The 26821-nt window shown below is 40.9% G+C and overlaps 1 protein-coding gene across 1 annotated transcript in view; it reads right to left on the minus strand.

Moving 5' to 3' along the window:
• Positions 1-379: 379 nt before the first annotated feature.
• LOC147312023 (tomoregulin-2-like) overlaps positions 380-26821 on the minus strand; it is a 131986-nt gene continuing 105544 nt past the window's right edge. Inside the window, exons 6-10 of the mRNA XM_086265954.1 lie at positions 17594-17742; positions 14066-14122; positions 13767-13893; positions 3243-3401; positions 380-991 (exon numbers count right to left, since the gene is read on the minus strand). Of these exons, the coding sequence (XP_086122080.1) occupies positions 895-991; positions 3243-3401; positions 13767-13893; positions 14066-14122; positions 17594-17742 (589 nt within the window). The 3' untranslated portion in view covers positions 380-894. The remainder of the gene's footprint in view (positions 992-3242; positions 3402-13766; positions 13894-14065; positions 14123-17593; positions 17743-26821) is intronic.

Here is a 26821-nt window from a genome sequence, read left to right on the forward strand (position 1 = left end):
AATAACTCACCGTGCCTCAGTATCCCCCTGGAGAAACAGGAAAACACTGAGAAAAATGGATGGATGGTGATACAGATTATGATTATGACACTAATAAACACTACCAACATGTCATTGCTTCAAAACAGACAAAGACCGACACAGAATATGTTACATTTCGTGATATAAATTATTTATTTACATTTACAGAAAAATTACCCCATCAAGACAACGTAGTAATAACTATTGGAAATAGAACCCAAGATACAGTAGCTGACGTCATCGTCACAACCGAACAGAGAGCTCTATAATAACATTGTGCCCTCTGTCAAAGGTCTCCTATAACACAAGGTGCAAGGCATCACGTGTAGCCCCCAAACCCCCCCACCCCCCTCCCAGGCTGAACACACACCTCATTAAAAGCCAGATACCCTGCTTTGCACTACCCCGATTTGCTTTGTACCCCTCATCTACAAAGAACAGCTAGCCCACCTCTACCAAAGTGCACACATCTAATACACATTCACACACACACACACATTCAGTATCCTCCGCACCCCCCCCCCCTCCCGAGTCCTCATAGTTCGTGTTTTGTTTAGTTTTTTTCAGGAAAAACCTTCAGAAAAAGGTGCAAGGAGACACATGGGCATGGGTAGGGGGCTGGCGGCGGCGGTGACTGATGACAGCATTTCTCCAATGTGTAATCATTGTCACCTCACTTGTGTGCCAGCTCTGTCTTTGCTTTGCCACCATCCTCCATGGACATTCTTTGAGTTCATACTGGGAGAGAGGGCGAAGAGTGATGGGAAGCAGATGCTAATTTTCAGGGTTGGCCTACTTGGGGGCGGGGAAGAAACATCTAACGCCACAGTGCTCCGTAACGTGGAGAGGGGACTCTGTCTGGTGTGTCTGGGCTCAGATCAGTCGGGTGGAGGCGCGCATGGTATTCTCTGAACTGAAGTGGACATTGTTCTGCTTCTGCCGGTTGATCCTGTTGGTCCGTGGGCACTTCCTGAAACACAAAATCACGAAGAAGATGAATTACTGTTTTAATATTAATCTAATAACTCAGACTTTAAAGGGAGAAACATGGATGGCAGACTGCTGCTTTAATACAATACAATACCTCTGCTTTAATACTTTAAAGCAGAGGTCCCAAACCTTTTTCATGTAAATCACCTGTCAGGGACACAGATGTTAGCACACGATTATAATGACCAAAAGAATTCATGATACACGCAATATGACTGAAAAATGAGTAAAAATCACCTTTTTTAAAAATGACTACAGTTTAGAATGTAACAGCACCAACAAATTGAGTATTAAAAAAAGAATACTAAAAATAAAGTAAAGCTTAATTTGTAACCTTAAACAAGCATGAAGAAAAACACATTTGTAAATCACAGTTAGAGCCTGCTTCTTTCTTTTATGTTGCATATGTTCAGGTTCACTGTTAATAAGTCTGAGTTTGGGATTCATGTGCCTGCTTCTTTGACTCGTGCAACCCCCAAAGGCCACATCCACCAGGCCGAGAGACCGGAGAGTCACACCTACTGAAAGGTTTGCATTCCGCGATCGATTGGCGAGTGGTTGTTGGCAGTCACTGAGAAATTTGTTAAAGCTCCAGTCACGCCAGGGACCAGTTAGTGGCCCCCTGGCAACCACAGGTTGCTAGGGAGAAATGTATTCCCTGACAACTGGAGACTGAGCAGCCTCTTTGCGATTTGTTTCAGCTGTGTCTGATTGTGTGACTGCAGCTACACTGATGTATGCCGCATTCACCTCCAAATGGGGAACATAACAAAGATCCCAGGGCATTGGAAGGACTTTCAAGCACCTCTGATCCCAATTAGACTGCCAGAAAAAGACCGATCCATGGAAGCCCCACCCAGCAACCCCACAGCATCCAAAGGATCTGTGCCTGACGTTCTGGTGCCAAACAACCCAAAGCACTCCGTGTGATTCTGAGTACATAGCCATGCTATTCAGCAATACTCAGCGTTGCTTGCAAAACTTATTGCTGCAAAAACAAAAGAAGCATCTGAAAACAAATCAGATGAACACCTGTTTGAGACTTTTGTAGCGGGAAAATGAGAGGACAATCTGTAGAGAGATGATTTTCTTTTTTAACAGAAACAGAAAATAGCATTTCATAAGATGCTGAATTTGTAGGAAATGACTAACATCTTCATCTTTGAAAAATCAAACAAAATATTGTCTTTGCCAACAATTTCATAGGAACCAGAGGGCTTGGGCTCCACAGAAGAAGTTCAAGTTATAAAAGCCTTGTTTGTTCTGTTCATTTTATAAGACAGAAGTAACGAATAATAAAAATAAAATGGTGGAAACATGGTATTTTGCAGGGAAGTCCTTTTGAACAGACCTTTTCCAAGATGTCACAAAATCTCTTGCACAAGAGGCAAAGCATAGGGATGACCTTTTCCACTTCCCCCTGTTTGTCCTTTAACTGAATGGCAAATCTTTACAACAAACAGAAATCACATAAAACTCCAGCAACATTCATAAAACGCAACAAATGACGCGCAAATTCGATCGGCTTGACAGAGACGGAGCGAGTCAGTAACCGCTGAAACGCTCGCCTGCGTCGATTCGCTTGGAAGTTCATTCCTTTCGACTCGTAGAAGAATTTTCAAGTATGTTTTTGTGTTAAATGGATATCGCTACGCTGCAGGACACATTAGTGTTGCTGTCGCTGTATTTCGTGTTATAAATTCTCTCTTTGCTTCTTTATCTCCTCTCCTTACCCTCTCACCCTGCTCCACTTTCTCATTTCGCCCCTCCTCCTCCTCCCTCCTTTGCTCGGAGGAGCAGTTTTGTCTCGGTCAAAACTCCTTTAAAATCTTTTATTAAATGTCATAAATTGCTTAGGTCAGCCAGAGGCAGACAAGCTGCAGGCTATATGTGAATGTGTGTGTTTGTGGCTCTGAGTGTGGGTGGGTTTTTATAGTGAATACAAAATGCTTATGTTAAAACACAAGTGTCTGTGTGTGTGTGCATGCTGGACTATACAGATATGTGTGGGTTTCTGTGCTTGCATACACACCTGCAGGTTTTCAGATATGTGTGTGTGTGTGTGTGTGTGTGCCCCCTGAGAACGTGACAGTACTTTCTATGTGTGCCCAAAACCTCGGTGACCTTTCAGCTGTTGCCTACATGCTCAGGAGTCTGTAACTCCCAGATACACACCCAGGCTCATTAGTAGGCTGTTTTTGTATATGTGTGTGTGTTCGAGCATGACTCACCTGGTAATGCAGAGCACCACCACACAGATGATGACCACCTGGAGTGCTCCGATGATAGAGGCGATGAGGACATAGTGCAGTTTGCCGGAGCCTGGCACCACATAGAGGACGTTGTACTCCTTGATGTCACAATGGGGGCCCCTAAAACCCGAGTGACAGCTGAGATCACGCACACACAGACGCACAAACGCACAAGAGTGGGGGGAAAGTGAGAGAGAAAGCGAGTCATTCCTGTGCACGGAGTGACAGGTTCATTATTTTTAGCATTTCTAATTGAAACGTCACCGAGTGTTTGATAAAGACATTGCGGTGGAACGCCGCATTTCTGTGACAGTGTGGTGACTTTATTTTTTCCTTAGCTGTAGCTGTTCAGATGAACATGACTGATGGGGTTTGCGGTTAGCGGTATAAAAATGCATAATCTTCTCTTTGTTCTAGGCCTGTGGGCATACTAATGCTGCCATTATAGATAGTGTGTTAAGCTGTGTGTCTGTATAGAACATACACATGTAGCTGCCACAGTGAAGTGCTGAAAGCAACCAGATGAAAACGTCAAGTAGTGCGATTGGTCAGGTTGGGCTCCTTGTGTTTTCTCTTACAAGCTTCTGATATCAGGAGATTAATAGGGAAGACACTCAGGGAATAATGGAATGTAAGAACAGTTACTGCAGGGACTATAATTAAAGCATGATGCAATTCGGTCATGATACATCCATCTTGTGGTGCGGCGCTGGTATCAGTGTGTGAAATCAAACACTGAACGATTAATCAAAGCTTTCGCTGTGGGGAGCTGTGGCGCTCGAGCTGTCATTGACACCTTAGGACAAAAATAAAATCCAGATTTTATTTTAGAAAATAGAAAATCTATAGAAAACCTTCTCAGGAAATGATCTTCGGGGTGGATAGATATTAACTATTTGTTATCTGGGGTGCCAAACTCATTTAGCTCATCCCAAGTAGGTCAAGCCACTTGAGCCACATTTCAAGAAAAGCCACATACCATCTTAAAAAGAGAAAATCTAAAATGTGTCCTTTTTTGATGTAAATAAGGACATAGGTACATATATTTAATAAACTATCTGCTTACAAAGATCAGTAACAACAGAATAAGAGATGCAAAAGCAGCAATAGGTCCCAGCTTTTCTACATTCAGTTCATTTTCTGTCATTATAAAGAACACCTGCTCCTTGGATTCATCACTTTACTTGTTGTTTGTAGCGCTTTCTTTGTGCATAGGAATTTGCTAAGAGTGCTGCCCCCTGGTGGAGGCTAAAGAATCTGCATTTTCAAATGTGCACATTGAAAAACAAAGATGCAAACACAGAGTTTTGTCTTGCAGGTTATGGTCGGGTGAGCTGGTGAGCTGGTTAGTACTTGGATGCGAGTCAACATGGAAAACCTAGGTGGTGCAAAGTTGGGTGACGTAGTTGGTTGAGTGGTTAGGAGACAAGACACACCTTTCTGTGTGGAACTGGTGTGCCTGTGTGGGTCTTTGCCAGCATGACAGCAGTAAGTATGCCCACTTCCACAGCTCAGTTTCTATGTATTCAATGATATTGTCTCATTTTTTATACTGTATGACAGTTTGAGCTTTGCTATCTATAATTAGGCATTTGACATCTTTATACAACCAAACTCTGAAAACAATGGATAGAAAGCCTGTTTGGTGGCATCCTTGTCACATTTTAAAGAAATATAATTTACTTAGTTTTGAGAGATTTATTCATTTGTCTTTTCTTAACTTAGTTTTCAAATGTATAAACAGTCTGGGTCCAGAGTGTTTTTCCAGACACGTTCAAAGAAAAGACAGTGATAGCATTACTGGGAGGCAAGGTGTGACTGTGAAATACCACATCACAGATCTAAAGTTGGACAGCAGCAAGCCACAGCAATTTTAAATACATCATAAATCATAATTTCACAAAGATTCATACCCTCTAGCATGTATACATGCTAGAACATACTTGAAAACATGCACAACCAATGTGCATTTTACAACATATCTAATTTATACTAATCTTTTCCATATGGGTGTTGAACGTGTGTCAAACCCTGAGTCCCAAATATTGCTTTGAATGACACCAGCTCCTACTTGAAAACATGTTAGCGTGGCTGTGAAGAGCTCTAGACCTCAGGCTGGGGCGAGACTGACAGCCTTCTCTAATGGGCCAGATGTTTGGCTGGATGGTTCCAGCCCACTGGCTGTATGGTTGATACCTCTGCGCTTATTTCGAGGGTATTTTCTGACATCTGACAAAACAAAACAAAAAATACCCAAATTTCACCACCCTGCAAAAAAGTGAAGTCAAAATGAACAATGCTGGGTTCATACCACAAGTTTGTTTTGCTACGTTTAGTCCAAAATTATTTCAGAATTTAAAAAAGTCCAGCAAATATCAAAAGTGTAAATTAGAGTCCAAACAACAATGACCCAAAACATCTTATTGAACTTGTTACTCTCACCAAAAAACCTGATACAAAAGAAATGAAGACAGGTGTTGCAAGCTTGGCTACACTGTTGCCTTTGTGTGTCAGATACAGCCTGGCTTCCATACAAGGACATGTGGGGTAAAACAGACAAAAACCCTTTTGTATTTAGAGCATTTTGTATTTAGAGGTAGTCTTTTACGGATGCAATCGGCAGCATAATACTACAGGTTTTGCCAGCTTGGTGTAGACCTTGAGTGGGAAAACACACACAAACACACACAAAAGACTAATGGAGATGATCTTTGTCCTCAGAGATGAGCTAAAACAGTCCCCCTTTTAATCTCCCCTTCTCCTCCATCTCCTCTTTACCTGCTTTTCCTGTCTCTGGGGAGGTTGTTACCCACCAACACCTGCACATCCTTGTTTGGCACAAAACACACACACAAACACACAACCTGCTTCACATTCTCTATCCCTTCGACCTGACAGCGTACGAGATGAACATTGCAACCTTGTTCTGTTCGGGGGTTGTGCTTGGTTTCCACACTCGTGTACCGCACAAACACACACACAGTCACAGACATGCACCACTCCCACAGAGACCGCTGCGCTTTCCTTCACATTAAGATACAGACTTTGCCTCGTACAGCCATCAGGGGGCAGCAGAGACCCTCCGCACTCCCTGGCTGCTCAGCATGCAAAGAGAACCTCTGGGATGATCGAGGTGAGAGAGAAAGTAGAGAGAGATAGCGCCAGCGAGAGACTCCGAGACCCCCTGGCTGCTACACTATCAGGCTGTAAAAGATGGCAGACCTGAGCAGCACACATGTATACTGGCTTGGTGTGTGGGTGGTGGGTTTTAATATCATTCCTCAGTGTGCCTTTTTGTAAATGCATATCTCTGCTGCCTGTGTTAAGTGTATTCTGTGTGCCTGTATGAATATGAAATTTGCACCTGTGTGGCCAATTCTCAGCTGGTGTGTCTGTCGGCAAAATAGGGGCACAGGGGTGCACAGAATTCACGGTTTCGCATGAACTCTGGTTTTAGAGTGACAGCTTGATACACACAGTGAAAGCATCAATTTATTTTCAAAAAAGGAAAATGCTCTAAAGTTTGTAATTGTCCGTAATTCCAACGTTAAATGCTGAAGCAACTAAATGCTGCACTCTCTCAGTACAGAATTGGACCTGTTTCTTCTGTGACGGTAAAAACATAGACTGTATATAGTAGATGGATGTATTTAAACCCACCTACTACCATTTTCAAACAGCTTCGAGAATTTTAGCTGTGACTGTTTTGTTATTTAGGGCCACAAATGATCATACTTAATTTCCAGCTAGATAGCGAGCTTTTTTAACTAAGAGTATTGGATTCGTTTTTCAGTCCTGGAGGTTACGGCTTGAGTAAAAAAAACATTATGGGACATAATATACTTTCAGCTTCTCTCTTGAATGGACCCAGATGTTTGACTTGGTACATTATATATTGTATCATAAGCCACGACCTGAACACATACATGAAAAGATATTTGCCCTCTTCCTGATTTCTTCGCACTTAAATGTTTTAGATCGTCAAATAAATTTCATTTTTAGACAAAGGTAAGCTGAGTTAACACAAAAATACATGTTTGAAATGATAATTTAATTTATTAAGGGAAAAAAGTCTCTTCAAACCTACCCGACTCTGTGTGAAAAATTAATTGCTGCCATTGTTAAATCATGAATTAACTGTGATTATCCACATATTTTGCAAAGCTGGGTTTAATTTCAATAGGTACACCCAGGCCTCATCACTGCCAGACCTGTTGAATTGAGAAGTCACTTAAATAGAACCTTTCTGACAAAGTAAAGCAGGCTAAACAATCTCAAAAAGCAATTCATAGTCCTACAATCTCAAGAATAGCAGAGAAGCAAACTCACATCTATCAAAAATCATTTCTAAGGTTCTGGGACTCCAACGAACCATGACGAGAACCATTATCCAAAACTGGAGAAATCTGAAACAGTGGTGAACGTTTTCAGGAGCAGGCAGCCTACTGTTGAATCAGGAGGTCACAAGAACTGCAGAGTTCATGATTCAGCACAAGAAAGAGACGATGATGATCCCCAATATGTTTGGGAAAATACTCTGTGGACTGTTTAGACAAAAGTTTTACTTTTTAGAAGGTTTGAGTTCCGTTATCTGGCATAAAACTACCGCGGCACTTCATAACAAGAACATCATACCAACAGTCAAACATGGTGGTGGTAGTGTGGTGGTCTGGCGAGCTGCTTTGCTGCTTCAGGATCTTGAGGACTTGCCACAACTGCTCTCTGTCAGACCACCAGTTCATGCCCTGAAACTAAAGTGAACTTGGATTATGCATATCTGAAACACACAGCTCTCCGTCTGAATGACTCAACAAACTGATGGTTTTGGACTTAAATCGGATGGAGATGCTTTGGTTTAACCTTCACCACCTCCAATGTGGCATCGCTGTGAGATTTGAAAGACTCATTAGCAGTTGCAGTTGTCAAGGGTGACACAATGACTTATTTCATTCAGGGGGCTTTTACTTTAAATTTAAATTACTAATAAATTACTAATAAAGTCTATCATCATTTGAAAACTGTATTTTGTATTTACTTTAGTTATGTTTGCTAATATTACAATTTATTTGATGACATTTTTTTGTCTGTAAATACCAACTTAAAAATCTCAAACACTGCACGAATCTTTAAATAATTCATAGTTTCCTCCTTCCACATATAATATGTTTTTTTATAAAGATTTGACTGAGCTGGCACAGAATGACTTGCAGCGTCTGTTGCTTTGCTGTCACTTTGCAGATTTTATCAACAATAACAAATTTAATAATTCCAGCAAATACGCAGTAATAACAGGATAAGGCTTTCAGGGTTAATAAAAATAATAAATCATTTAAATTGATCACTTTTATTCAACATCATAAATGAACATGGATGAAGCAGGAAAGCCAGTAAATCCATCTGCATTTATCTATGATTGAATGTGAGAGTTTCTTAAAGTGTCTGTTATCAGCAGCTGCTTCAAGTTTCTGCTTCAGTTCATGAATCCCCTGCAGCCATCCGAAGGCAGCGGCACAGATATGTTGATACATCTGCAGTTTATGATTAGAGCACAGCAACACCAGAGCGCCGAGCTATTACGCACACTTGTACACAGTTACATGCAAATGACACTAGGCTGCTACAAAGTAACCACACATCCCCACAAATCACTGGTGTAGTACTACATGATTTACTGCTTTATACCACATCTGCACCAAGAAGATGCCTGGATTTCTCTGTAGCTGCTTAAAATGCCCCAGGATATGTCCTCCCTTTCCTTTATTTTTGGGCTATATTTTTGTCACAAAGAAAATGGGCAGGTAGACACGAGCATTGTACTGATCAAAGTTCAGGCAACAGAGTAGTCTGTGTGCATAACAACTACAAAACTGAGTGCTTCAGCTGTACGATCACACCCAAAGATGGAAAACTAAAAACTAAAAATGTTTGTATATAACAATGTGACATCTCCATCCATCCATCCATCCATCCATCCTCTCATGCTTCTCTTGCTCTTCTGGGGGCATACGAAACCATTCCCAAGCCAGTGTGTTCTGAGTCGGTCCAGGGACTTCTCATAGTACGATATGTCTGAAAGACTTCACCTAGGAGGTGCCCAGGATGCATCCAGATCAGATGCCCACAGCATTGTGATGGAGTCCTTTCGTTGTGGAAGAGTAGTAACTCTACTCGAGTCCCCCCCCCGCCCGAATGTCTGATCTCTTAGGTTGAGCTTCTACACCTTACAGAGGAATCTCTTTTCCACCATTTGTTTCCATTCTCATTCTGTCCATCACCACCCAGATAACCTGACCACAGGTGAGGGTGGGATTATATCAACTGATAGACTGACGGCTTTGTTTTCATGCTCAGCTCGCTCTGCAACACAACAGACTGGAACAGCTTCTTCATCACTGATGACTGTGCTAATTCATCTGTCAGTCTCTTGTTCCATTCTTCCTTCATTCATGAACAAGACCCCAAGATACTTACATAAGATATTCATCTGTTTGGGGTAGCAACTCAAGGGCAACCAGTAGTCGGCACTCCACCCTTTTCCGGCCGAGAATCATGGCCTCAGACTTGGAGATGCTATTTTTTACCCCAGATGCTTCACACTTGGCTGCAAACTGCCCAGTGCAATCTGGAGGTAATGGGTCAATGAAGCCAACAGAACGACATCATCTGCAAAAAGCAGAGATGAGATCCGAGACCGTTGTACCCAAGACCTTCCAACCCTTGGCTGCACCCTAGAAAATGGTTTGAACCTGCAGGGGTCTCGAGGCGCTCTGGCTTCCTCCCAAACTCCAAAGACATGCATGCGAGATTATAATTGGAGATTCTGAAATTGGTGTGGATGTGAATGTGAAGATGACTGGTGACACTCACACTATGACAGCTACAATAGGCTCCTCCCCTCTGCGACCCTGAACTGGATAACCAGTTGAGAAAAATGGTGGATGGAAGGATTTTTTGACAGAACTTTTATTTGAGTGATTTTGTTTTGTTTTGCAAATGAACAGAAACATGATAATGGAATTAACTATTATGCTAATTTACTCAGTTATTTTACTTCAATTTTCAAGCAGACATTAAACTATTAAAAACTGAACAGTTTGTGACTAGTTCTAGTCAAAAAATATATATTACACTTGTTTAGAGCGGCACATTGTCAGATGTAATCCACCTCAATTCTGATAAGATGGCAGTTTGCAGACTAGCTCATTAAAGAACCAAGAATAAGAGGCCATCGCCGGCCGATACTTTCAGAATGCTGCAACTGGTGCTTCTTTAGTGCTCTACAACAGCAGCATTCTCCCATATGATATAAGCATTTGGAATTACACACTGAAAGTCAATAACTATATGCAAATAAGAGTATAGTTAGTTTACGACCAGTTATTGTAGACTTTCAGACTCGTAAATTGTTATAGAATATGTTGGATGTCAACAGCTGTCAGACCATTATAGCTATTGAAAAAGTGGGACATCTATCTCACTTGGCCTGTATATTCTGGGTGTTAGGGAGTTTGGTGTTTATGAGGTGCTGCTCCATCATTGGCGTATACATTACTGCGAGGGAGTATGCCTACTACAGTAAAATAGACTACACCACTGCTCCACATACAGTACAGCAAACTGGTCTGTTGGGACTTTTCATTCAGGTTATGATCAGATACTGGATTAAAATATTTTTCAAATAAAACCTCCTTTCCAACTCTCTCTTTTAGTAAAAGTTAAGCACGTTGCAAAGCAGTCATGGCTGTGTTACATTTCATGACACAATGTAACCATTTATGATGTGAGCTGGAGTCGAATTAAAACTCAAATCGCATCCTATAACAAGTGATGCAGTCGTATACTGCAAATTACTCTGTTTTTTTACAATTAATTTTTTACTGTAAGTTTCTGCCATCATTATACAAATACAGTAAAACCAATAAAACACACGCCATCTGCACTTCTGTGGCAGTGCGGGCTTAGGCTGTGCCTCTCTGCGCTGTGCAGACAATGATATGAATTCCCAGAGTGTCTTTGGGATTGTTAAGGTATTCAGGGTTTTTTGTAAATGCAGGCTATCCTCTCGAACCACTTTCGCTGTGAGCCAAAGGAAAATCACTGGCATTCTAATTAAATTATTTTTCTAAAGCGTTTTATTAATTGGGCTCCATTTACTCAAGCTTAATAACCAGGATATTTAGAGCGCCCTAGGGTATTATTTTCAATACTGTGAAATCTTGATAGGTTTTTGTTTATCAAACGACCAAAAATAGCAGGAAATGCACTGATTTCTGTCCAGTGAGGTAAACCAGACTCACTGCCTTTATTATAAGTGGCTCGCTCATCCTCAGGAGTGCACCTCCCCAAAGGCTCATTCTAAGCTGAGAAAAATCCCTGCCTGTCTGTGAATAGCACAGCTGCAGCAGAAGCTGACACTTTAAAAAAACAACTATAATCACAACCCTCTCTGATATGTATATATCCCCCTTCAGCCTCTTACTGTGTGCTGTATGGATGTGAACCACAGTCAAAGGTGTGATTGCAGATGGCACAAAGTCTGTGGGTCCAAGACCCGAAGCCCACCGCACACCGCAAAATAAGACCCTAGATCATAAAGCATGGGGATGGAAACACCAGCATCCTCATTAAGCAACAACAAACCCAACATGGGATTAATTTGAAGCAGTGCAGCATATTTGACTGGTCAACAGCCCGTCCTACCATTACAGCAGGAGGGATCTTAAACACTTCTCGCTCTCAGCGCACTGGCTTATATTCATTTAAAATAAACAAGGCTGATTAAAAAATAAATTTGCTCCAGCACTTGCCAAGGAATTTCTAAATTTTACAGCTGATTAGCCGTCTTACATTCCACACTTCCTGTTAGTGTCTGCAGATCACACAGAGAGAGAGGAACAACAAATTTGTGATAAAAAAGACAGAACGGGCCTCAGTCATCTCGCTTCGTGTAGGGTTTGTTTGTTTGAGTGGAAACCTAATGAGTACGGTATGCTCGACTGATAAGTAGAAAATGGCCAACGCTCTGATCGTAATAGTTAACATAAATATAAAATTGATGATGGGAAGCTTTTTAAAATCCATTTCTCTCATTATAAATAATAGTTAATACCATCTACAATCCAGAATACTCTGCTACAAGTACATCATATTTAGGAAACAATGGTGGGCTGGCTAGCTTTTAAGTCAGAATGTCAAACTTGTGTTCAAATGTTGCAACTTGATATGTCACATGTGTATCTTTGCTTAAGACGCAAACCACATTTGTTGTCAGTCTCACAACACACCACCAACAGGCTTCCTCCACTGGCTAACTCAGAACTCAGAAGCCTGTTATCATTGGTAACCAGCGATAGAGAGTGACCAGTTTATGTGGGAGGCATCTCGTGGTCATGGGAAGACACGAGATGCCTGGCTTTTGACATGGCAAATGTCAAAAGCCAGAAGCCAGACCCTCACAGAGATAATGAGACAGTGGTCAGCTATGTTAGGCACCGACACTAACCTAAAGAACGCCCAGAAATGAAACCAAACAAGTGCAAATATCATAATTTGACATCAAAAATTAAACAGCCTTTTACCTGCTCTGTGCATTGTCTGTGTGACCTGTTGTGCTCATACAACAACAGAGCAGGTAGGCGAGTGTCTGGCTTGTATACTGATCCTGCACATCTTACCTGTGACTTGAACAAAGTTATGTTTTTTTTTTGTTTGCATTCAGGGACCGATTGCAAGTAGTTGCAGCAGTTAACTGATCACCCAGAGGCCCACCAAGTTATTTTATAGTTAAATGACCATCCTGCAGCAACTACATGACCATGTGTGGAGAATTTCTGAATTTATTACGTCTTCAGATCTTTGGGATTGTGGTTGGCTTCTGAATGTAAGCGGTTAATGTGAATTTCTGTGCAACAGATTTGCAACAGATGGCAACAGATTTGCGATTTTTATTTTTTTTATCACACTTAATTGCCGTTTTATCACCCCACAGATTGCCTGTAATTGCCAACTTGACCCTATTCAGTGCAAACTAACAGCAGACGGACTCCATCTTACCGCCACTTTTAAGCGTCATGTCGCTGCACCAAAGTCGCTTTGAAGACGGCAGCTGACTGCGAATGGTCTTCGAAGCAGCTAATTCAAAAGCAAAGAGATTCCGAGTTCACTGCACACAGACCCAATGATTTTGGTCATGCCTATTTTCACTGGTGTGACTGCAGCATTAATCAAATTCCCAGAAGTGAGAACGCATCTGTGAAACAGACTATCTCCTGCAGTGTGCTGCATGTGAGAAAGAAGGAGCACGAAAAAGCTCCTGATTTAATTCTCCTGACGTTATCCGCTGTTCATGTGCGAAAACATGTATTATCACTTTGCAATATCATTGTCGTTTTTCTGTTTCCCCTCTTCCTATGAACCTCTCTACAACTGTGTGTGTGTGTGTGTGTGTGTGTGTGTGTGTGTGTGTGTGTGTGTGTGTGTGCGCGCGCGTGTGTACATGTGTACCTGCAGGAAGGCTGAGCCAGGACGCTGGGGAACTGACACTCTCCATGGACGCAGTAGTTTTTATAGCGATCTGGACAGGGGATGGACAAACCGCGGGCCAGTCCGTTCCTGGTCTCCTCTTTCTCCCCTACAAACACACGAGACCCTTAAAATCTGCCACTGCCCCTCAGGAAGAGATGAATTATAACAAGTGGGAAACATGAAAGGATGACGAACAGAGGAAAGTCTGGGAGCAAAATTCATCTTTGAATGACAGCACATGTTATGTGCTTATCTGCCACCATCATGGAAGCACTCACCCGTGGGGTCGGTCCGTGCGAAGTGTCCATCTCCGCCTTTGTTCCCAATTATGTCATCTGGAAAGGCCAAAGACACATTAAAGCTGAGCTCAGGTCACCGCAACCTCTCCTACAGCTCCATCGCAGGTTACTCATGCACAGTGATGCTACTGCAGGTAAAGAGGACTGAATGTGAATTATCATCTCAACAAAAGGTTCATGTGCCGTGTGCGCCTGTGTGCTTAATGCGTATAAATGGGAGCCATTCTCTTCAAGTCAGAAACCGCCACCCCTAATGTATTACACCGAACAAAGGCCAGAATGGAGCAGAGTCGGGTGGAAAAGATCAGACGGAATAATGCATTTTTGCTCACCCCATTGACGCTGCATCGAGTTCTACTTTTCACAATGGCTAGACAAAATCACCTTCAAATCATTATCATTTTATTGCGATTGATTTTTTCTTTTTTTTCAGAGGTCAGTACGATCGTTCCCTCAAACAGAAGCTGTGAAAGCATTCTTCAGATTCATGACGCAAGACTTGTGGCTGGATCTGTGACTTAGAATTTACTTCTTATTTTTCTTCTTTTATTTATTTCTTTATTCACAGGAACACCTGAGGCACAGTAAAAGAAAAGAGACTCAGAAAGATTTCAGTGAGTTCAGAAGCTCAAGTCCCGTATGCGTGACATCCACTTAAGAAAAATCAAATGAAGAAAACAAATGAATTTTAAAACGTAGCCAGCGGCGAGACGCTACAAGCTCAACAGACTGCAGCTCCAGTGGATTCAACGAGTATCTGGTTAAATTTGTCTGTGGAGCTGAGGTTCAACAATATCTTCACAAGGTTATCTGCACTTTTTGTTGAGCTACTGTAGCAGAAGCCGTTTCCTAATAGCATGAAAGTGGAGCATAATCAGCCATCTAAGTGCCGGGGTGTCACTGTGAGTCCTTGCTAACATGAGGTCGTCTCAGTGCCTCCATTTCATGCTATTTGTCTTTTTCCTTGATTGAAACAGAATCAAACGGGGTGGTCTGACCCACAGGACATAACATGAGGGAATACAGATTTCTGTTTGTGTTCCAGGGCTCGTTAGCCCTGATTGCTTTACTTCCCATTACTTCTCAAAAGACCTATTTGTCCTGTGTGTACTTAGAACCTCTCAAATGGTCTCTTACACTAAAAAAATAACTACAGATCTTAAAAGGTGCATTTGACTCCAGAATCAAAGCCTGTAGTGTTTCTTTTAGAATGTTTAGGTGTAAATCACCTAGTTTGGGAGATTTCTGTCTCTTCTTTCACATAATGGAACTAAATGACTCTCTGAAAAAGCTTTATTTAAAAACTCAGCAACTATTTCTAGAAATCATCACCTGGTTAAAAAAAAAAAAAAGCACTCACAACAGGATTTACTTTTGTATGAACTTTTTTCCGCTACCAAACGACATGTGTCAGGTGTATCAATCTGCAAAAGGAAGCTTTTGTGACAATAAACACTGATGTTTCTGCGCTGAGCTGAGCTACAAGGTTACCGAGTTGCATTCTTGTATAGACTGGAAATAATGCCTAAAATAATTCCAAAATGAAAGTTCTTACATTTCCATGGGCTTTTGGAAAACATAATGCTCTCAGTGCAAAGCAGTCTTACGTGTACATACAGCCCACAGAAGGCAGCAATAAAAACAACAGACAACAAATCCATAATTAAAGTAAGAATAAGGTCGTCAGCGCGCCGTCCATCTCCAGTGCTTCACTCAACATCTTAACAGAGCCTAACTGCATCTGGTGAGTGACTCAGTCTGACTTAGTGGGTTCGCTGTGGGAAGTGAGTCTCTCACAGAGTGCAAGGGAATTAGCTGCGACTACGGTAAAGTGAATGTTGGTGGTGGTGACCAGCCACAAAGTGTGCAGACAAGCTCAGGCTGCAGTAAAGTCTGTTACATAATGAGAAGAGAGCCGCAGTAAACTGGAAAGTGAGGCTGACACTGATTCTCCTCAACACCTTTGCAAAGTGTTCAGATGACCAGCAGACCAGAAAACAAGACTTTCTGGCTAAGAGGTTAGTGCTAAGCACTGCACCACTGTGCTGCCTTCGCCTCTGAGGACACTAAGCTTTGACTGTCTACAGGCCATGGATATACACTCACTGGACACATTATTAGGTACACCTTGCTAGTACTGGGTAGAACCCACATTTGCCCTAATTCTTCACTTCACAGACTGAAGAAGCTTTGGGATATGGTGTGTTACCCTGCTGGAAGCAATAGATGAAACACTATGATCATAAATGGATGGACATTTAAACGATGGTCACTTGGTGCTAAGGGACATAAAGTGCTAAGAAAATATCCCCCACACCATTACACCACCAACACCAATCTGAATCACTGATACAAGGCTGGATGGATCCATCGTTTCATGTTGTTTACACCAAGTTCTGATCCTGCCATCCAAAAGTCACAGCAGAAGTCGAGACTCAATGGACCAGGTAACGTTTTCCTTATCTTCTGTTGTCCAATATGGTGAGATCTTCTGTATTGGTTGTAATGACTGGTTTGAGTAACTGGGGTTGCTTGAAGCAACCAAATAAAAGTTAAATCAAATTTTGTATTAAGATGTGCATTTGCAATTTTGAAACAACTCAGGTGTGATTTAAAAGTTAATATTCAATTTTATTTATATAGCCTCAAATCACAACAGTTGTCTAAAGTCTACTAAACCTGATGTTTTGAACAAAATGTAACCTTCAACTATTCAACAGAATTAGCAGAATAGCAACAAAATTGCTAATTGTTAAAATCTGGTTGAATTCAAACCTTTGTGATAGTCTGAAAAGATTTTTCTAACAAACTTTAAACTGAAAGGAACTGTGTTTTTAAGGGCATGACTTGCTGAGCAGATTCAGCTTGGACAAAAAAGGTCCATGGAAATCTGGTGCTTCAAATCTTTCATATCTATAACTAAAGCTATATTTTGGTAGTTGGAGCTCCACATGAATACCATTTAGTTCCATTATAGTCAAGAATACTCGGTAGTATAATACTGATTTTAGGTTTTAAACCACACAAACCGTAAATGACATTAAATGAAATAAAAACACATTTGTCTGTCTCTGTCTTCTACATGTATTCGAACTATAACTCAGTTTAAGGATTAAAGCACTGAGATTAATAAAAAAAACAACTTTATCCCCAGAAATAGTGCGCCAATATCAAAGATACTACATTAAAAAAAGGAGGGATTAACATTGTGTAAAATTATCTGTATATGTAGCAGCAGCGGCTCTGAGGATTATCTTTCCACACCATTCCAAAATTTGATTGAGTGAAACTTTCTTTAATTATAAAATGTGGCTGCAGCTGGAGGGAGATGCAAAATCACACCGCCTGCATTTAGCTCTGCACGATGCCTCATTTGCCTCCGTGTTTTCACTCCAACGTGACGCAAACACCTGTTCATGGAGGTACACTGACGGCTTCCGCTGCGTTTGTGAAAGTGTTGTTGTGCCTTTCAGAGTCAGTGTGCTAGTGTGCATTTGAGAGTCTGACCGTGGCAGTGGCCCAGGTACTTGACCTCGATGCGCTCCTGCTTCTGACAGGATGCCTCCTTCACCTGGCAGGGGTTGTCATAGGAACGACCATCTGAGGCGCACACTGGGTTGAAGCTGATGTGGGAACAGTCGATGTTGCAGACACACCTAACGAACAAAACAAATATCCATGTTACAGCAAACCTTCTGATTATCAAAGTCAAAAATCTAAAATAATGAAAACAGAAATATTAATAAAAATGAGAGAATCCTTATTCTGGAAACGCTGCTTTGTGTGTTTGGCTGCCGGAGACAAATTCATTCAGGGATTAAAGGCAAGACAGCAAAAAAACCCTACATTTGCACTCAGACAGAATGCTGGACCATGCATAGTAATCCTGTTCAAACTGGGGTTTCGGCTCATTCAATTTGACACAATAGCAAATGTATTTAACTTCTGCAAAAGAAAAAAAAAGAGAGAGGCTGCACCGAGGGCTTGACTGACAAATGATGTTCTCTTACAAAGGCAGGAAGCAATTAATAATGAAAGAACTGTAGATAACAAAGCAGTGCATTTTAATGTTGTGGAGAAAACAGCACACACTCACATACAATTCAAGCTGTCGGGTGTGGAATTCATTGGAGATAAGATAGAATAGCTTAAATGTAAAATAATAACAACTTATATGTTAATATGCCAATGCCATTGTTGAAAATCCATTGTACTATGCAGAAAAGCTTGTTTCTTGTATCTGGCTTTATAACAAGCTAATATAACGTCCTTCAACTAAACTTAAACCTGCTTAGAAATTCACAAAATCATAATGATGGGCTCGAGATGCGAGGCAGGCGTCACAAGGTGTGACCTTCATTTTTTTTTTTAAAACGAAGCAAAGTAGTTTAAAGGCCTGATCTTTCACCTCTAAAATTAGCCGAGTTTGTTTTCTCTACATAGTCAAAGGAGCTTGCAAAGAAAAGCGTCTGGACTTCTTTAAGTTACTTGAAGACGTTTCACCTCTCATCCGAGAAGCTTCTTCAGTTCTAAGGTCAAATGGTGGAGAGTCCCAGATATAAACCTAGTGGGAGTGACCCCCCACAGAAGGACAAAAGGACCCCCTGATGATCCTCTAATCGCCTGAGCCAAGGTGTGAAACTGGGTGTGGGTCCCAATCAGCCAGAGTTTCGGGTGAGTTCATTGTGAAACCTGGCCCCACCTTATCATGCGAATTCCTGAGATTGAAGAAGCTTCTCGGATGAGAGGTGAAACGTCTTCAAGTAACTTAAAGAAGTCCAGACACTTTTCTTTGCAAGCTCCTTTGACTACGATGACCTGGATGACTGAGAACCTTCACAGACATTTCTCTACATAATGAATTTGTTGCTTTCTTCCACCGAGCTGGCGTTTCTGCTGTGTTTTTGTGGCAGACTGAAAAAAACATAAATTTCTCCAGGAATCTGGAGCTTACTTGATGCTTTTAGCTCTTGCAAATTAACCAGGCAATTTGCTGGCGTGCCACAATTTTCGATTAAATTTCAGTGCGAGTGTTTGTGTGTCTGTTTGCGTTCTTCTCCCGGCCTGACATCTGCATAAATGACAGCGAGAGCGAAGCACCGCGCACACCTGTGTGCATGTGCATATTTGTGTGTTTGTGTGTGTGTATTTCGGCATTAGTGTAGTGTGACCCTTAAGTCTGTGACAGGCCTGATCAGCAAAAATTACAGCCAGATTGCCTTCCCCAGACAGTTGCTGAGTAGCGCTGAACGCAAGATTCTGTAATTATAAATCTGTCATTATTCTCCCGGCCTTTTCATTTTCCCCTGGTGCCAAGCTCTCAGTAAAGCACAGGCATTCAGCTGTCTTACAGCAGCATTTACATACACGCCCACATGGGCGCCCGCCAACACATAAACAGATGCCCACACACGCACTCACACACACACCTTGACAATCAGCCGTGATGATTCGTACTGCTGACATTGATGTTGATTGAAACGCCGTGCAGCAGAGTGTGGCAGCGCTCAGCTACTGTTGTAATGATGGATCAGCAAAGTAAGAATGATGTGAAGAAAGGCTTCGTTATGCATCAGAGAGGACGCGCTTGTGTTGAGGCTGCCGACATCCAAAATCCCACATGACACTGAAGGTGAGCTGCCACAACTATGAATGACCCAACACTCCTGAGGGCTGCTCAATGAAACTGTAACGCTGTGATTCCAAATACCATTTCTCACCAATGACAAGAAAAAAAGGCCAGTTTTCGTCTCTAATTAGGGGTACAAAAATAACAGTCTGAATCTATGCACAACCACAGACATGACACACAATTTGATATAGCTTTAAAAAAACAAAATGAAAAAAAAAGCCCTCTCTGTTCACTCTGTTTTTGCTGTTGGCGTGTGTGCACCAAACAACCTTCTCTTGCTAGTTAGCTCCATTTTCAGATAGAAAAACTACAAAGAAATGTCACATTGTACCATATACTAAACTGCCTGAAATCCTGACACTGACTTCTCCTCCTGCAACATGAAGAGTAGCTTTAAAAATGTACCAGAACTCTACATGTCATTTAAGAAATGTGTGGGAACCGAATGCAGCTAATGCTATTTTAAAACTCTTCCTGACTGACGTCAAATACAAAAGAACTACATCGTATGGCAAGCTAAACAAGCTAGGATGCCGTTAGCAGCATATGTGTTTGATTAATAACTGATGAAATACTGACCTAGTTTTAGTTTAGTTTTCACTTTTCACATAATGGACTATGGATCTGGACAAGATCAAGAAGCAACCCCTGGGAGTGAAAAATAAAGCAGACACAGAAACAGCAAAAACTGCATTTCCTCGATTGGCAACTTAACATTCTGGCCACTGTGATCTTAGATTTTTCAAGCAGGTGTCACGAGTTTGTGCTGGATCTTAATAATGAGAGAGACACTGCACATTCAAACTTAGCTGGCCTGCCCTAAATCATATTCTACACTAATGGAGACCATGATTTACAAAATGAGCATTATGCTGTATTTAGTACAAGCACAGACTCCTCGGAAACGTGCTTACTGAGGGAATGAATCAGTGTAACTGAGGGCCTGTTTTTTTCTATAGAGTTCTACACAACTGCACTTCTTTTTGCAAACAGTTGCCATGTGATAAAGAAAACATAAGAAAGAATGCAGGTTTAAGGTGTTTCCATATAGGTTTCACTTTTCAGGCCCAGAGGCAATATATAAAGTTATAGTAAATTCCCTTAGACCAGGGGTGTCCAATTCCAGGCTCAAGGGCGGGTGTCCTGCAGGTTTTAGATATCATCCTAAATCAAATGATTAGTTCATCACCAGGCCTCTGGAGAACCTCAAGACATGTTGAGGAGGTAATTTAGCCATTTAAATCAACTGTGTTGGATCAAGGACACATCTAAAACCTGCAGGACACTGGCCCTTGAGCCTGGAGATGGACACCCCTGCCTTAGACCCTCATGTCAATGCCAAGTTTTTGAGACCTCTACTTTATTGATTGTATTGATACCAACTGTGATAGGATTGAAACTTTGTTTCTTTCCTATAAGTTAATTTTTTTTGTTTTTGTTTAGAAAAAAACAACAAAAAAAACATACCTTTATTTAAAGCCTATACCGAATATGTGAAAATACTAGCTGTGCATTTACTTGCAAAATTTGCAGTATGGCATTACATAAATAAAATGAATTGAATTAGATTGGACATGTTAATCATGTTTCTGGTGTTTGATTCCTTTTGGAACATTTGTAATGCAATACAAAATAAGGTGTTGATTTTCCAAGCCAAATGGGTGTAGTCACAGTGGTTGTGTTCGTCTTCTATATACAATCTAATCAAGACAATGATTATTACACATCCCATTGCATTAAGGTGGATGCAGATTATACAAATAGGACTCTCAGCAATCAAGCTCAAATTATCTGCATAGCTAGATACCACTGGAGGCAAGTGATTTTTATTTTTTTTTGTCATTTGTGTTAACCTTTAAAGATTATACAGCACAGGCTTTAATTTTTGCAAAAGCTGCCCTGAAGACAAGATTAGGCTTACAATTATAGTGCCTGCGTTATCATAAAAAGTATCTAAATGGGAACAGTTTCAGCATGAAAGGAAGCAGCAAGACTCAAAGAATCAAAGCACAGTCTTCCCAGCTTCTGAACTGAGAGCAAGTGTCCAGACATCCATCACCAAAAAACATAATATAGGCTTAACAACACGGTCGTATACATGTGCACATGCACACCACTCATCTCCCATCGTAGAACACTTTCAGACTGTTGTCCATCCCGAGAGGCCGCAGTTGGTCGGTGGCTGATATCTGTGCTCCATACATTTTTAATGAGGCCTCTCACTTTCTCCACAATAGGCACTATACCACCAGACTGCAGTGCGTCAACACATCCTAGTGCTACCCGCAGACAGCCATGCACAAAAACTCATATGCATAAAGAAGACAGCTATCGTTTTGCCGTAGTCTTTGTTTTCCCCATTCTCCTTTTCACACACACCAAGCCATTCCTTCACACATGCTGCTGAGAGGTACAGAGGGGTAAAGAAGTGTTAAATGAAAGGTAGCAGTGTGATTGCAAATGTGCGAACTATATCCAAGTGTATGCACAACGTGTGTGAGAGAGTACTTTCCTAGCAGGATGTGTAGTATTGATTAGTTTCTGGCGATTTCCCTCCCATCAAAGCCTCCCCACCTCCAGACTGTCTGCGGGCTCCCAACTGAAAAGGCCACTTTACACACATTTCAACACTTACAGCAGCTGAGGACAACATATCCACTGACTGCCTCATGTTGTGTACAAATCCTTAGCAGCTAACCTCACTGCAACTGAACACAGCATTGATTTTCATAATCCTCAGCCTCAAATTTCACTGTAATCCTTTGAAAAACTGTGCGAGAGAAGCAAATAGACAAACAGAGCCAGAGAGAGAGATGTGGAGACAGGGAGAGCAAAACAGTAACGGTGCAATGCAAAGTAAGGAAGAGAAAATATACAATAAAACCCAACAGGCACAAACAGCAAAAATAAATTGCAATGCTCTGTGACACAAAATGTTATGAGTCCAGTAGTCATTGATGGATTGCTGAACAGGTATACTGGGCGCAGACAAACAACTTGTACAGGTGCTAGATCAAAAAACAAATTGAAGACAGAAGGTCATCACAAAGCAGAAAAAGCTATTTACAGACATAAACACATTCATCATCTAGGTCGATGTGATGTGTTGTCTTCATGAGATGTACTCGCAGACGTCACCTGACAGAGCAGAGCTGGATAACACAGCTGATATTCCCATGAGAAGGAGAACATGGCGGAATGGGAAAAACAAAGCAAAACTACAGACTGATAAATAATAACACTGCTCGGTCTGTACAGTCATCTCTGGGCCAAAAGTCAATGTAAACATTTAATATAAGACATAAAATCTAAAGTCTATTCGTACACGCAAAGAGACCACAAAGAGTTACAAACTAACTAAAAGTAAAGTAGTTATCCAGTGCTCACAAAGGGATGTCAAATAACCTCAAAAAGGTCTCCAAAGAGATGTAAAAAATCTACATCAAAACACAGAAAGTTAAAATATGACTACACGTGGAGGTAAAACTTCACACCTCCACAAAAAGATGCAGAACAATGACAAAGGGACAAATAAAGTCTATGAAAAGTTAGAAAAACCCCTATAAACCACATCTAGGCATTGTACTGATAAACTCCCTGATAGCCGATTGTTTGGTGGACTCTCTTATGCCGTAACAAGACGTTGCGGGAAATCTGGAACTTCAGTTGACATACAGCGGACAATTTAAAATGTTCTTCTTGGTCCTTGATGACAGATGCAATGTTTGCAACACAGTCCAGTTAAAGTTTGAGATTACAAAGGGGATGGCAGCAATGCACTCAGTGACAGGGACCGCGTCAGGAGTGATTCGTTCATGGGGGAAAACGAATGCTTCGATAAGCTGGGGCTGTGAAAAACTGTTGCATTTTTAAAGTAGATGCATGAGGAAGCTGTCAGGTGGCTCAGCTTGGCCAAAAAGCTAACAGAGTGTGGGACCTGAGAGCTGAAATACGAGTTTTGTGAGAAGAAGGACAAGGACATTCCAGAGCTCTCAGATGCAGAATAGAAGGCAGATGCTACATTTGCTGTTGATGTGACCGTCCTTCATGTTTTCACCTCGGACATTGATTTCGCTCACTGAAGAAAAAAAAACAAAACAGACTGAAAAACTGCAGATTATATAATTCAACTACAAGTAAAATAGCAGTAGCACTTTGTATAAAGTTAAAAGTCGTTTTTTTGCAAAACCATGCACATTTTGTGCACAACAGTTTTTGTCAATGTTGATTAAACTGCAATAACACATTGGCATTTTAACTAGAGATATTACGTATCGGTATCGATACTGACCTAAATTACTGGATCGGATATCGGAGAAAAATAAAAAATGTAATCCGATCCATTAAATATCACGAAAGCACCTCACAAAACTTGCAACATGCCGTAACTCACCTCAGAACTTTAGCACGTCGGAGCAGTATGCATCACGTGATAGAGCGGCTGTGGCATGCGGGACCTGTCGGTGGTCTGGATAGCATGTGGAGCTTCGCTAGCAACCCGGCATTTCATCTCCGACAAAGTTATCCCCGAGAGAAGTAAAGCAAGTGTGTAAGTCCATCTCTGAATGTTTGTAAATCATTCCTGCGTTAAGCTTAACAAGCGACTGCCTCTCCTGCTGCTACTTCAATCATGAAACTGCTTAACGATCAGCTGATCGGCTTTTCTGTCGCGAGTCCGTGTCTCTAGTTTGCTTTTGGCCCACTTTGCACCAGAAAGAGGAAACCAGCGGCTGAACAACAGCAGCACGTTTAAGCTTGATCAGCTATTGTTAGAATTTATTTAATATTACTTTCTACTCCAGGATCTTTTCTACGTAGCTGACGCTGGTAACTGTGCAGGGGCGGATCTAGCAAAGTTTAGCCAGAGGGGCCGATAGGGCATTAACAGGGAAAAGGGGGCACAAAGACATACTTTTCTTTCTTATTCTCATTTAAAATGTCTAGCTTTAAATAAATAATTATCTGACACCCAAAGTTTTAATTTGATGTAAAATGAATAGAAGTCAATTACTGTATATAGTAACTAGTAAGTCTAATATACCCTAGTAAGCTATAGTACTTTTTCCTTTGGGAAGGTACTATCTGTGCAGTCTGCAATTTTGTTGAAGAAAGATGTTGAATCTATTTAATATTTCTTGAAAAATAATTGATTTCTGTGCATTTTTTTTCACACTGCATCAAATTAAGGTTGATTACGTCGATTAAGCATCATGAGGTGGAGCGTGAGGGGTGGTTCCCTATTTTTTATTTATTTATTTTTGTTGTTGCTGGGAGTTGGAACCCTATTAGTTAGGTTGCTTAATATTTCTGCTAAGTACTCTTTAAAATACCAGAATAGGGAGGATGGTGTAGGTTTAAGTTTATTAGATTGATCAGTATTGCTGAACTATGAAATACTTTTTTTTGCATACAGGTATAACAGAATAGCTTTAGTGTAGTTGTTGTTTTAAACTTGAGTATGAACTTATACAAAATGCAGCAAGATATTTAAAAACAGTTTTGTTGATTAAAAAACACTATATCGGATTCATATCGGTATCGGCAGATATCCAAATTTATGATATCGGTATCGGACATAAAAAAGTGGTATCGTGCCATCTCTAATTTTAACTGTGCCTATTTCACATTTTCACTGCCTGATTGTAACAGCTACTCTTACAAGCAGCAGTTTCCCATGTGAGCCTTTGGGAAAATGAATTGCTGGCACGTGATTTTACAAATTGGAAACAAAATAAAATGACAAACGAATGAACAGAGTCTATTAAAAGTTACTATATTACAATAACTGGGTGTAAAACAAATGAAAAACCAGAAAAGGACTCAAAACTTCTTTAAAGAGGTGCCAACCAGCATCAAAGACATACTACAACAACTTTCAAGGTCACCATTGCTGCAAGTGAAACCACAACAAATGGATTTAGAAACAGAACGAAGAGATGAGAAGTGACAAAGCCTATGAAAAGTTCAAAAATGTACATTATGCATTACATACAAATGTTATCAAAAATAGTCTAAAAACTAAACAAAGGGATGCAAAGCAGAGACCAAAGAGTCTATTGTGAAGTTACTAAATTAGTATAACTTTATATAAAATAACAAAACACTCAAAATTTCTACAAAGAGATGCAAAATATCTACAAAAGGCCTCAAAATATCCAGAAACACACTATTAAAACTATAAGAATGTCACATGACAAAACACTACAGAGGTCTAAAAAGTACTAAAAGGAAATGTAAAACAACTAGAGTGATAAGTACGACTAAAACAAAGAAAAATGAACATATAGAAATTGCAAATGAATGATAAAAAAAGCAAAGCTCTGGTTTCCATGCAGGAGGGGTAGTTTGCTCTCCACAGAATGGTTTCAGTGAGGAGATGAGTGCTGGCTTTTAAAAAACCCTCTCAGGAGGTCTAACCCCAGTGTTCGTGCAGCAAGTGTCCCTTGCCATGACCGGTTCACTCACTGCTCCTCCTCTTCCTTAATTCTATCAACACCGATGGGTGCTACTGATGGGTTTGAAAGCATGGATTTTTCTGGGTAATTACAGTTTTACACCACAAATGGATCTAAATGGATTTTTTTGTGACACTGTATTGATCCCTCAGGGGCAAATTTGTCTTTTTTTGCTTGCTGTCTGCCTCCAGAATATAGAGAGGTGGAGTAAGGCTACTAAGGCTCTTTGATACAGCAGGAACAAGTGCAGTAAAGTTTACCCAAAAGAGGTTCTTGCAAACTACACAAAGACTAAGCACATTTCTCCTTTTCCTATCTGAATCAATAAAGAGAAGAAGATTGATTTATGAAGACTGATTTATGGTGAGTCGAGATAGACTTTATTGATTCCTGCAGGAAAAAAATGTTCTCTCTCTTTAACCCATCGCAAAAACTAAGACCAGTGGGCAGCCCCTATGCGGCAACAATAGAGTTTCAAGCAAATGCCTTGGTCAAGGGTATTTTTAACCGAGTATTTGATGATGAATCATAAATGATGACAACTGGAATTATCTGAACTTTGTTGAAGAGGGAAAAAAAATGCTGAAATAGTTTTTATGTTATCCTGACCAAGCAAAAGCTGAACAGCTTATAACATGCTGGCATGCA

This window comes from Aulonocara sp. 'chitande type north' Nkhata Bay, linkage group LG16, assembly GCF_057382095.1.
Source record: "Aulonocara sp. 'chitande type north' Nkhata Bay isolate Kocher_YH1m ecotype deep benthic linkage group LG16, A_spYH_male_GT1.1, whole genome shotgun sequence".
Lineage (NCBI taxonomy): Eukaryota > Metazoa > Chordata > Actinopteri > Cichliformes > Cichlidae > Aulonocara > Aulonocara sp. 'chitande type north' Nkhata Bay.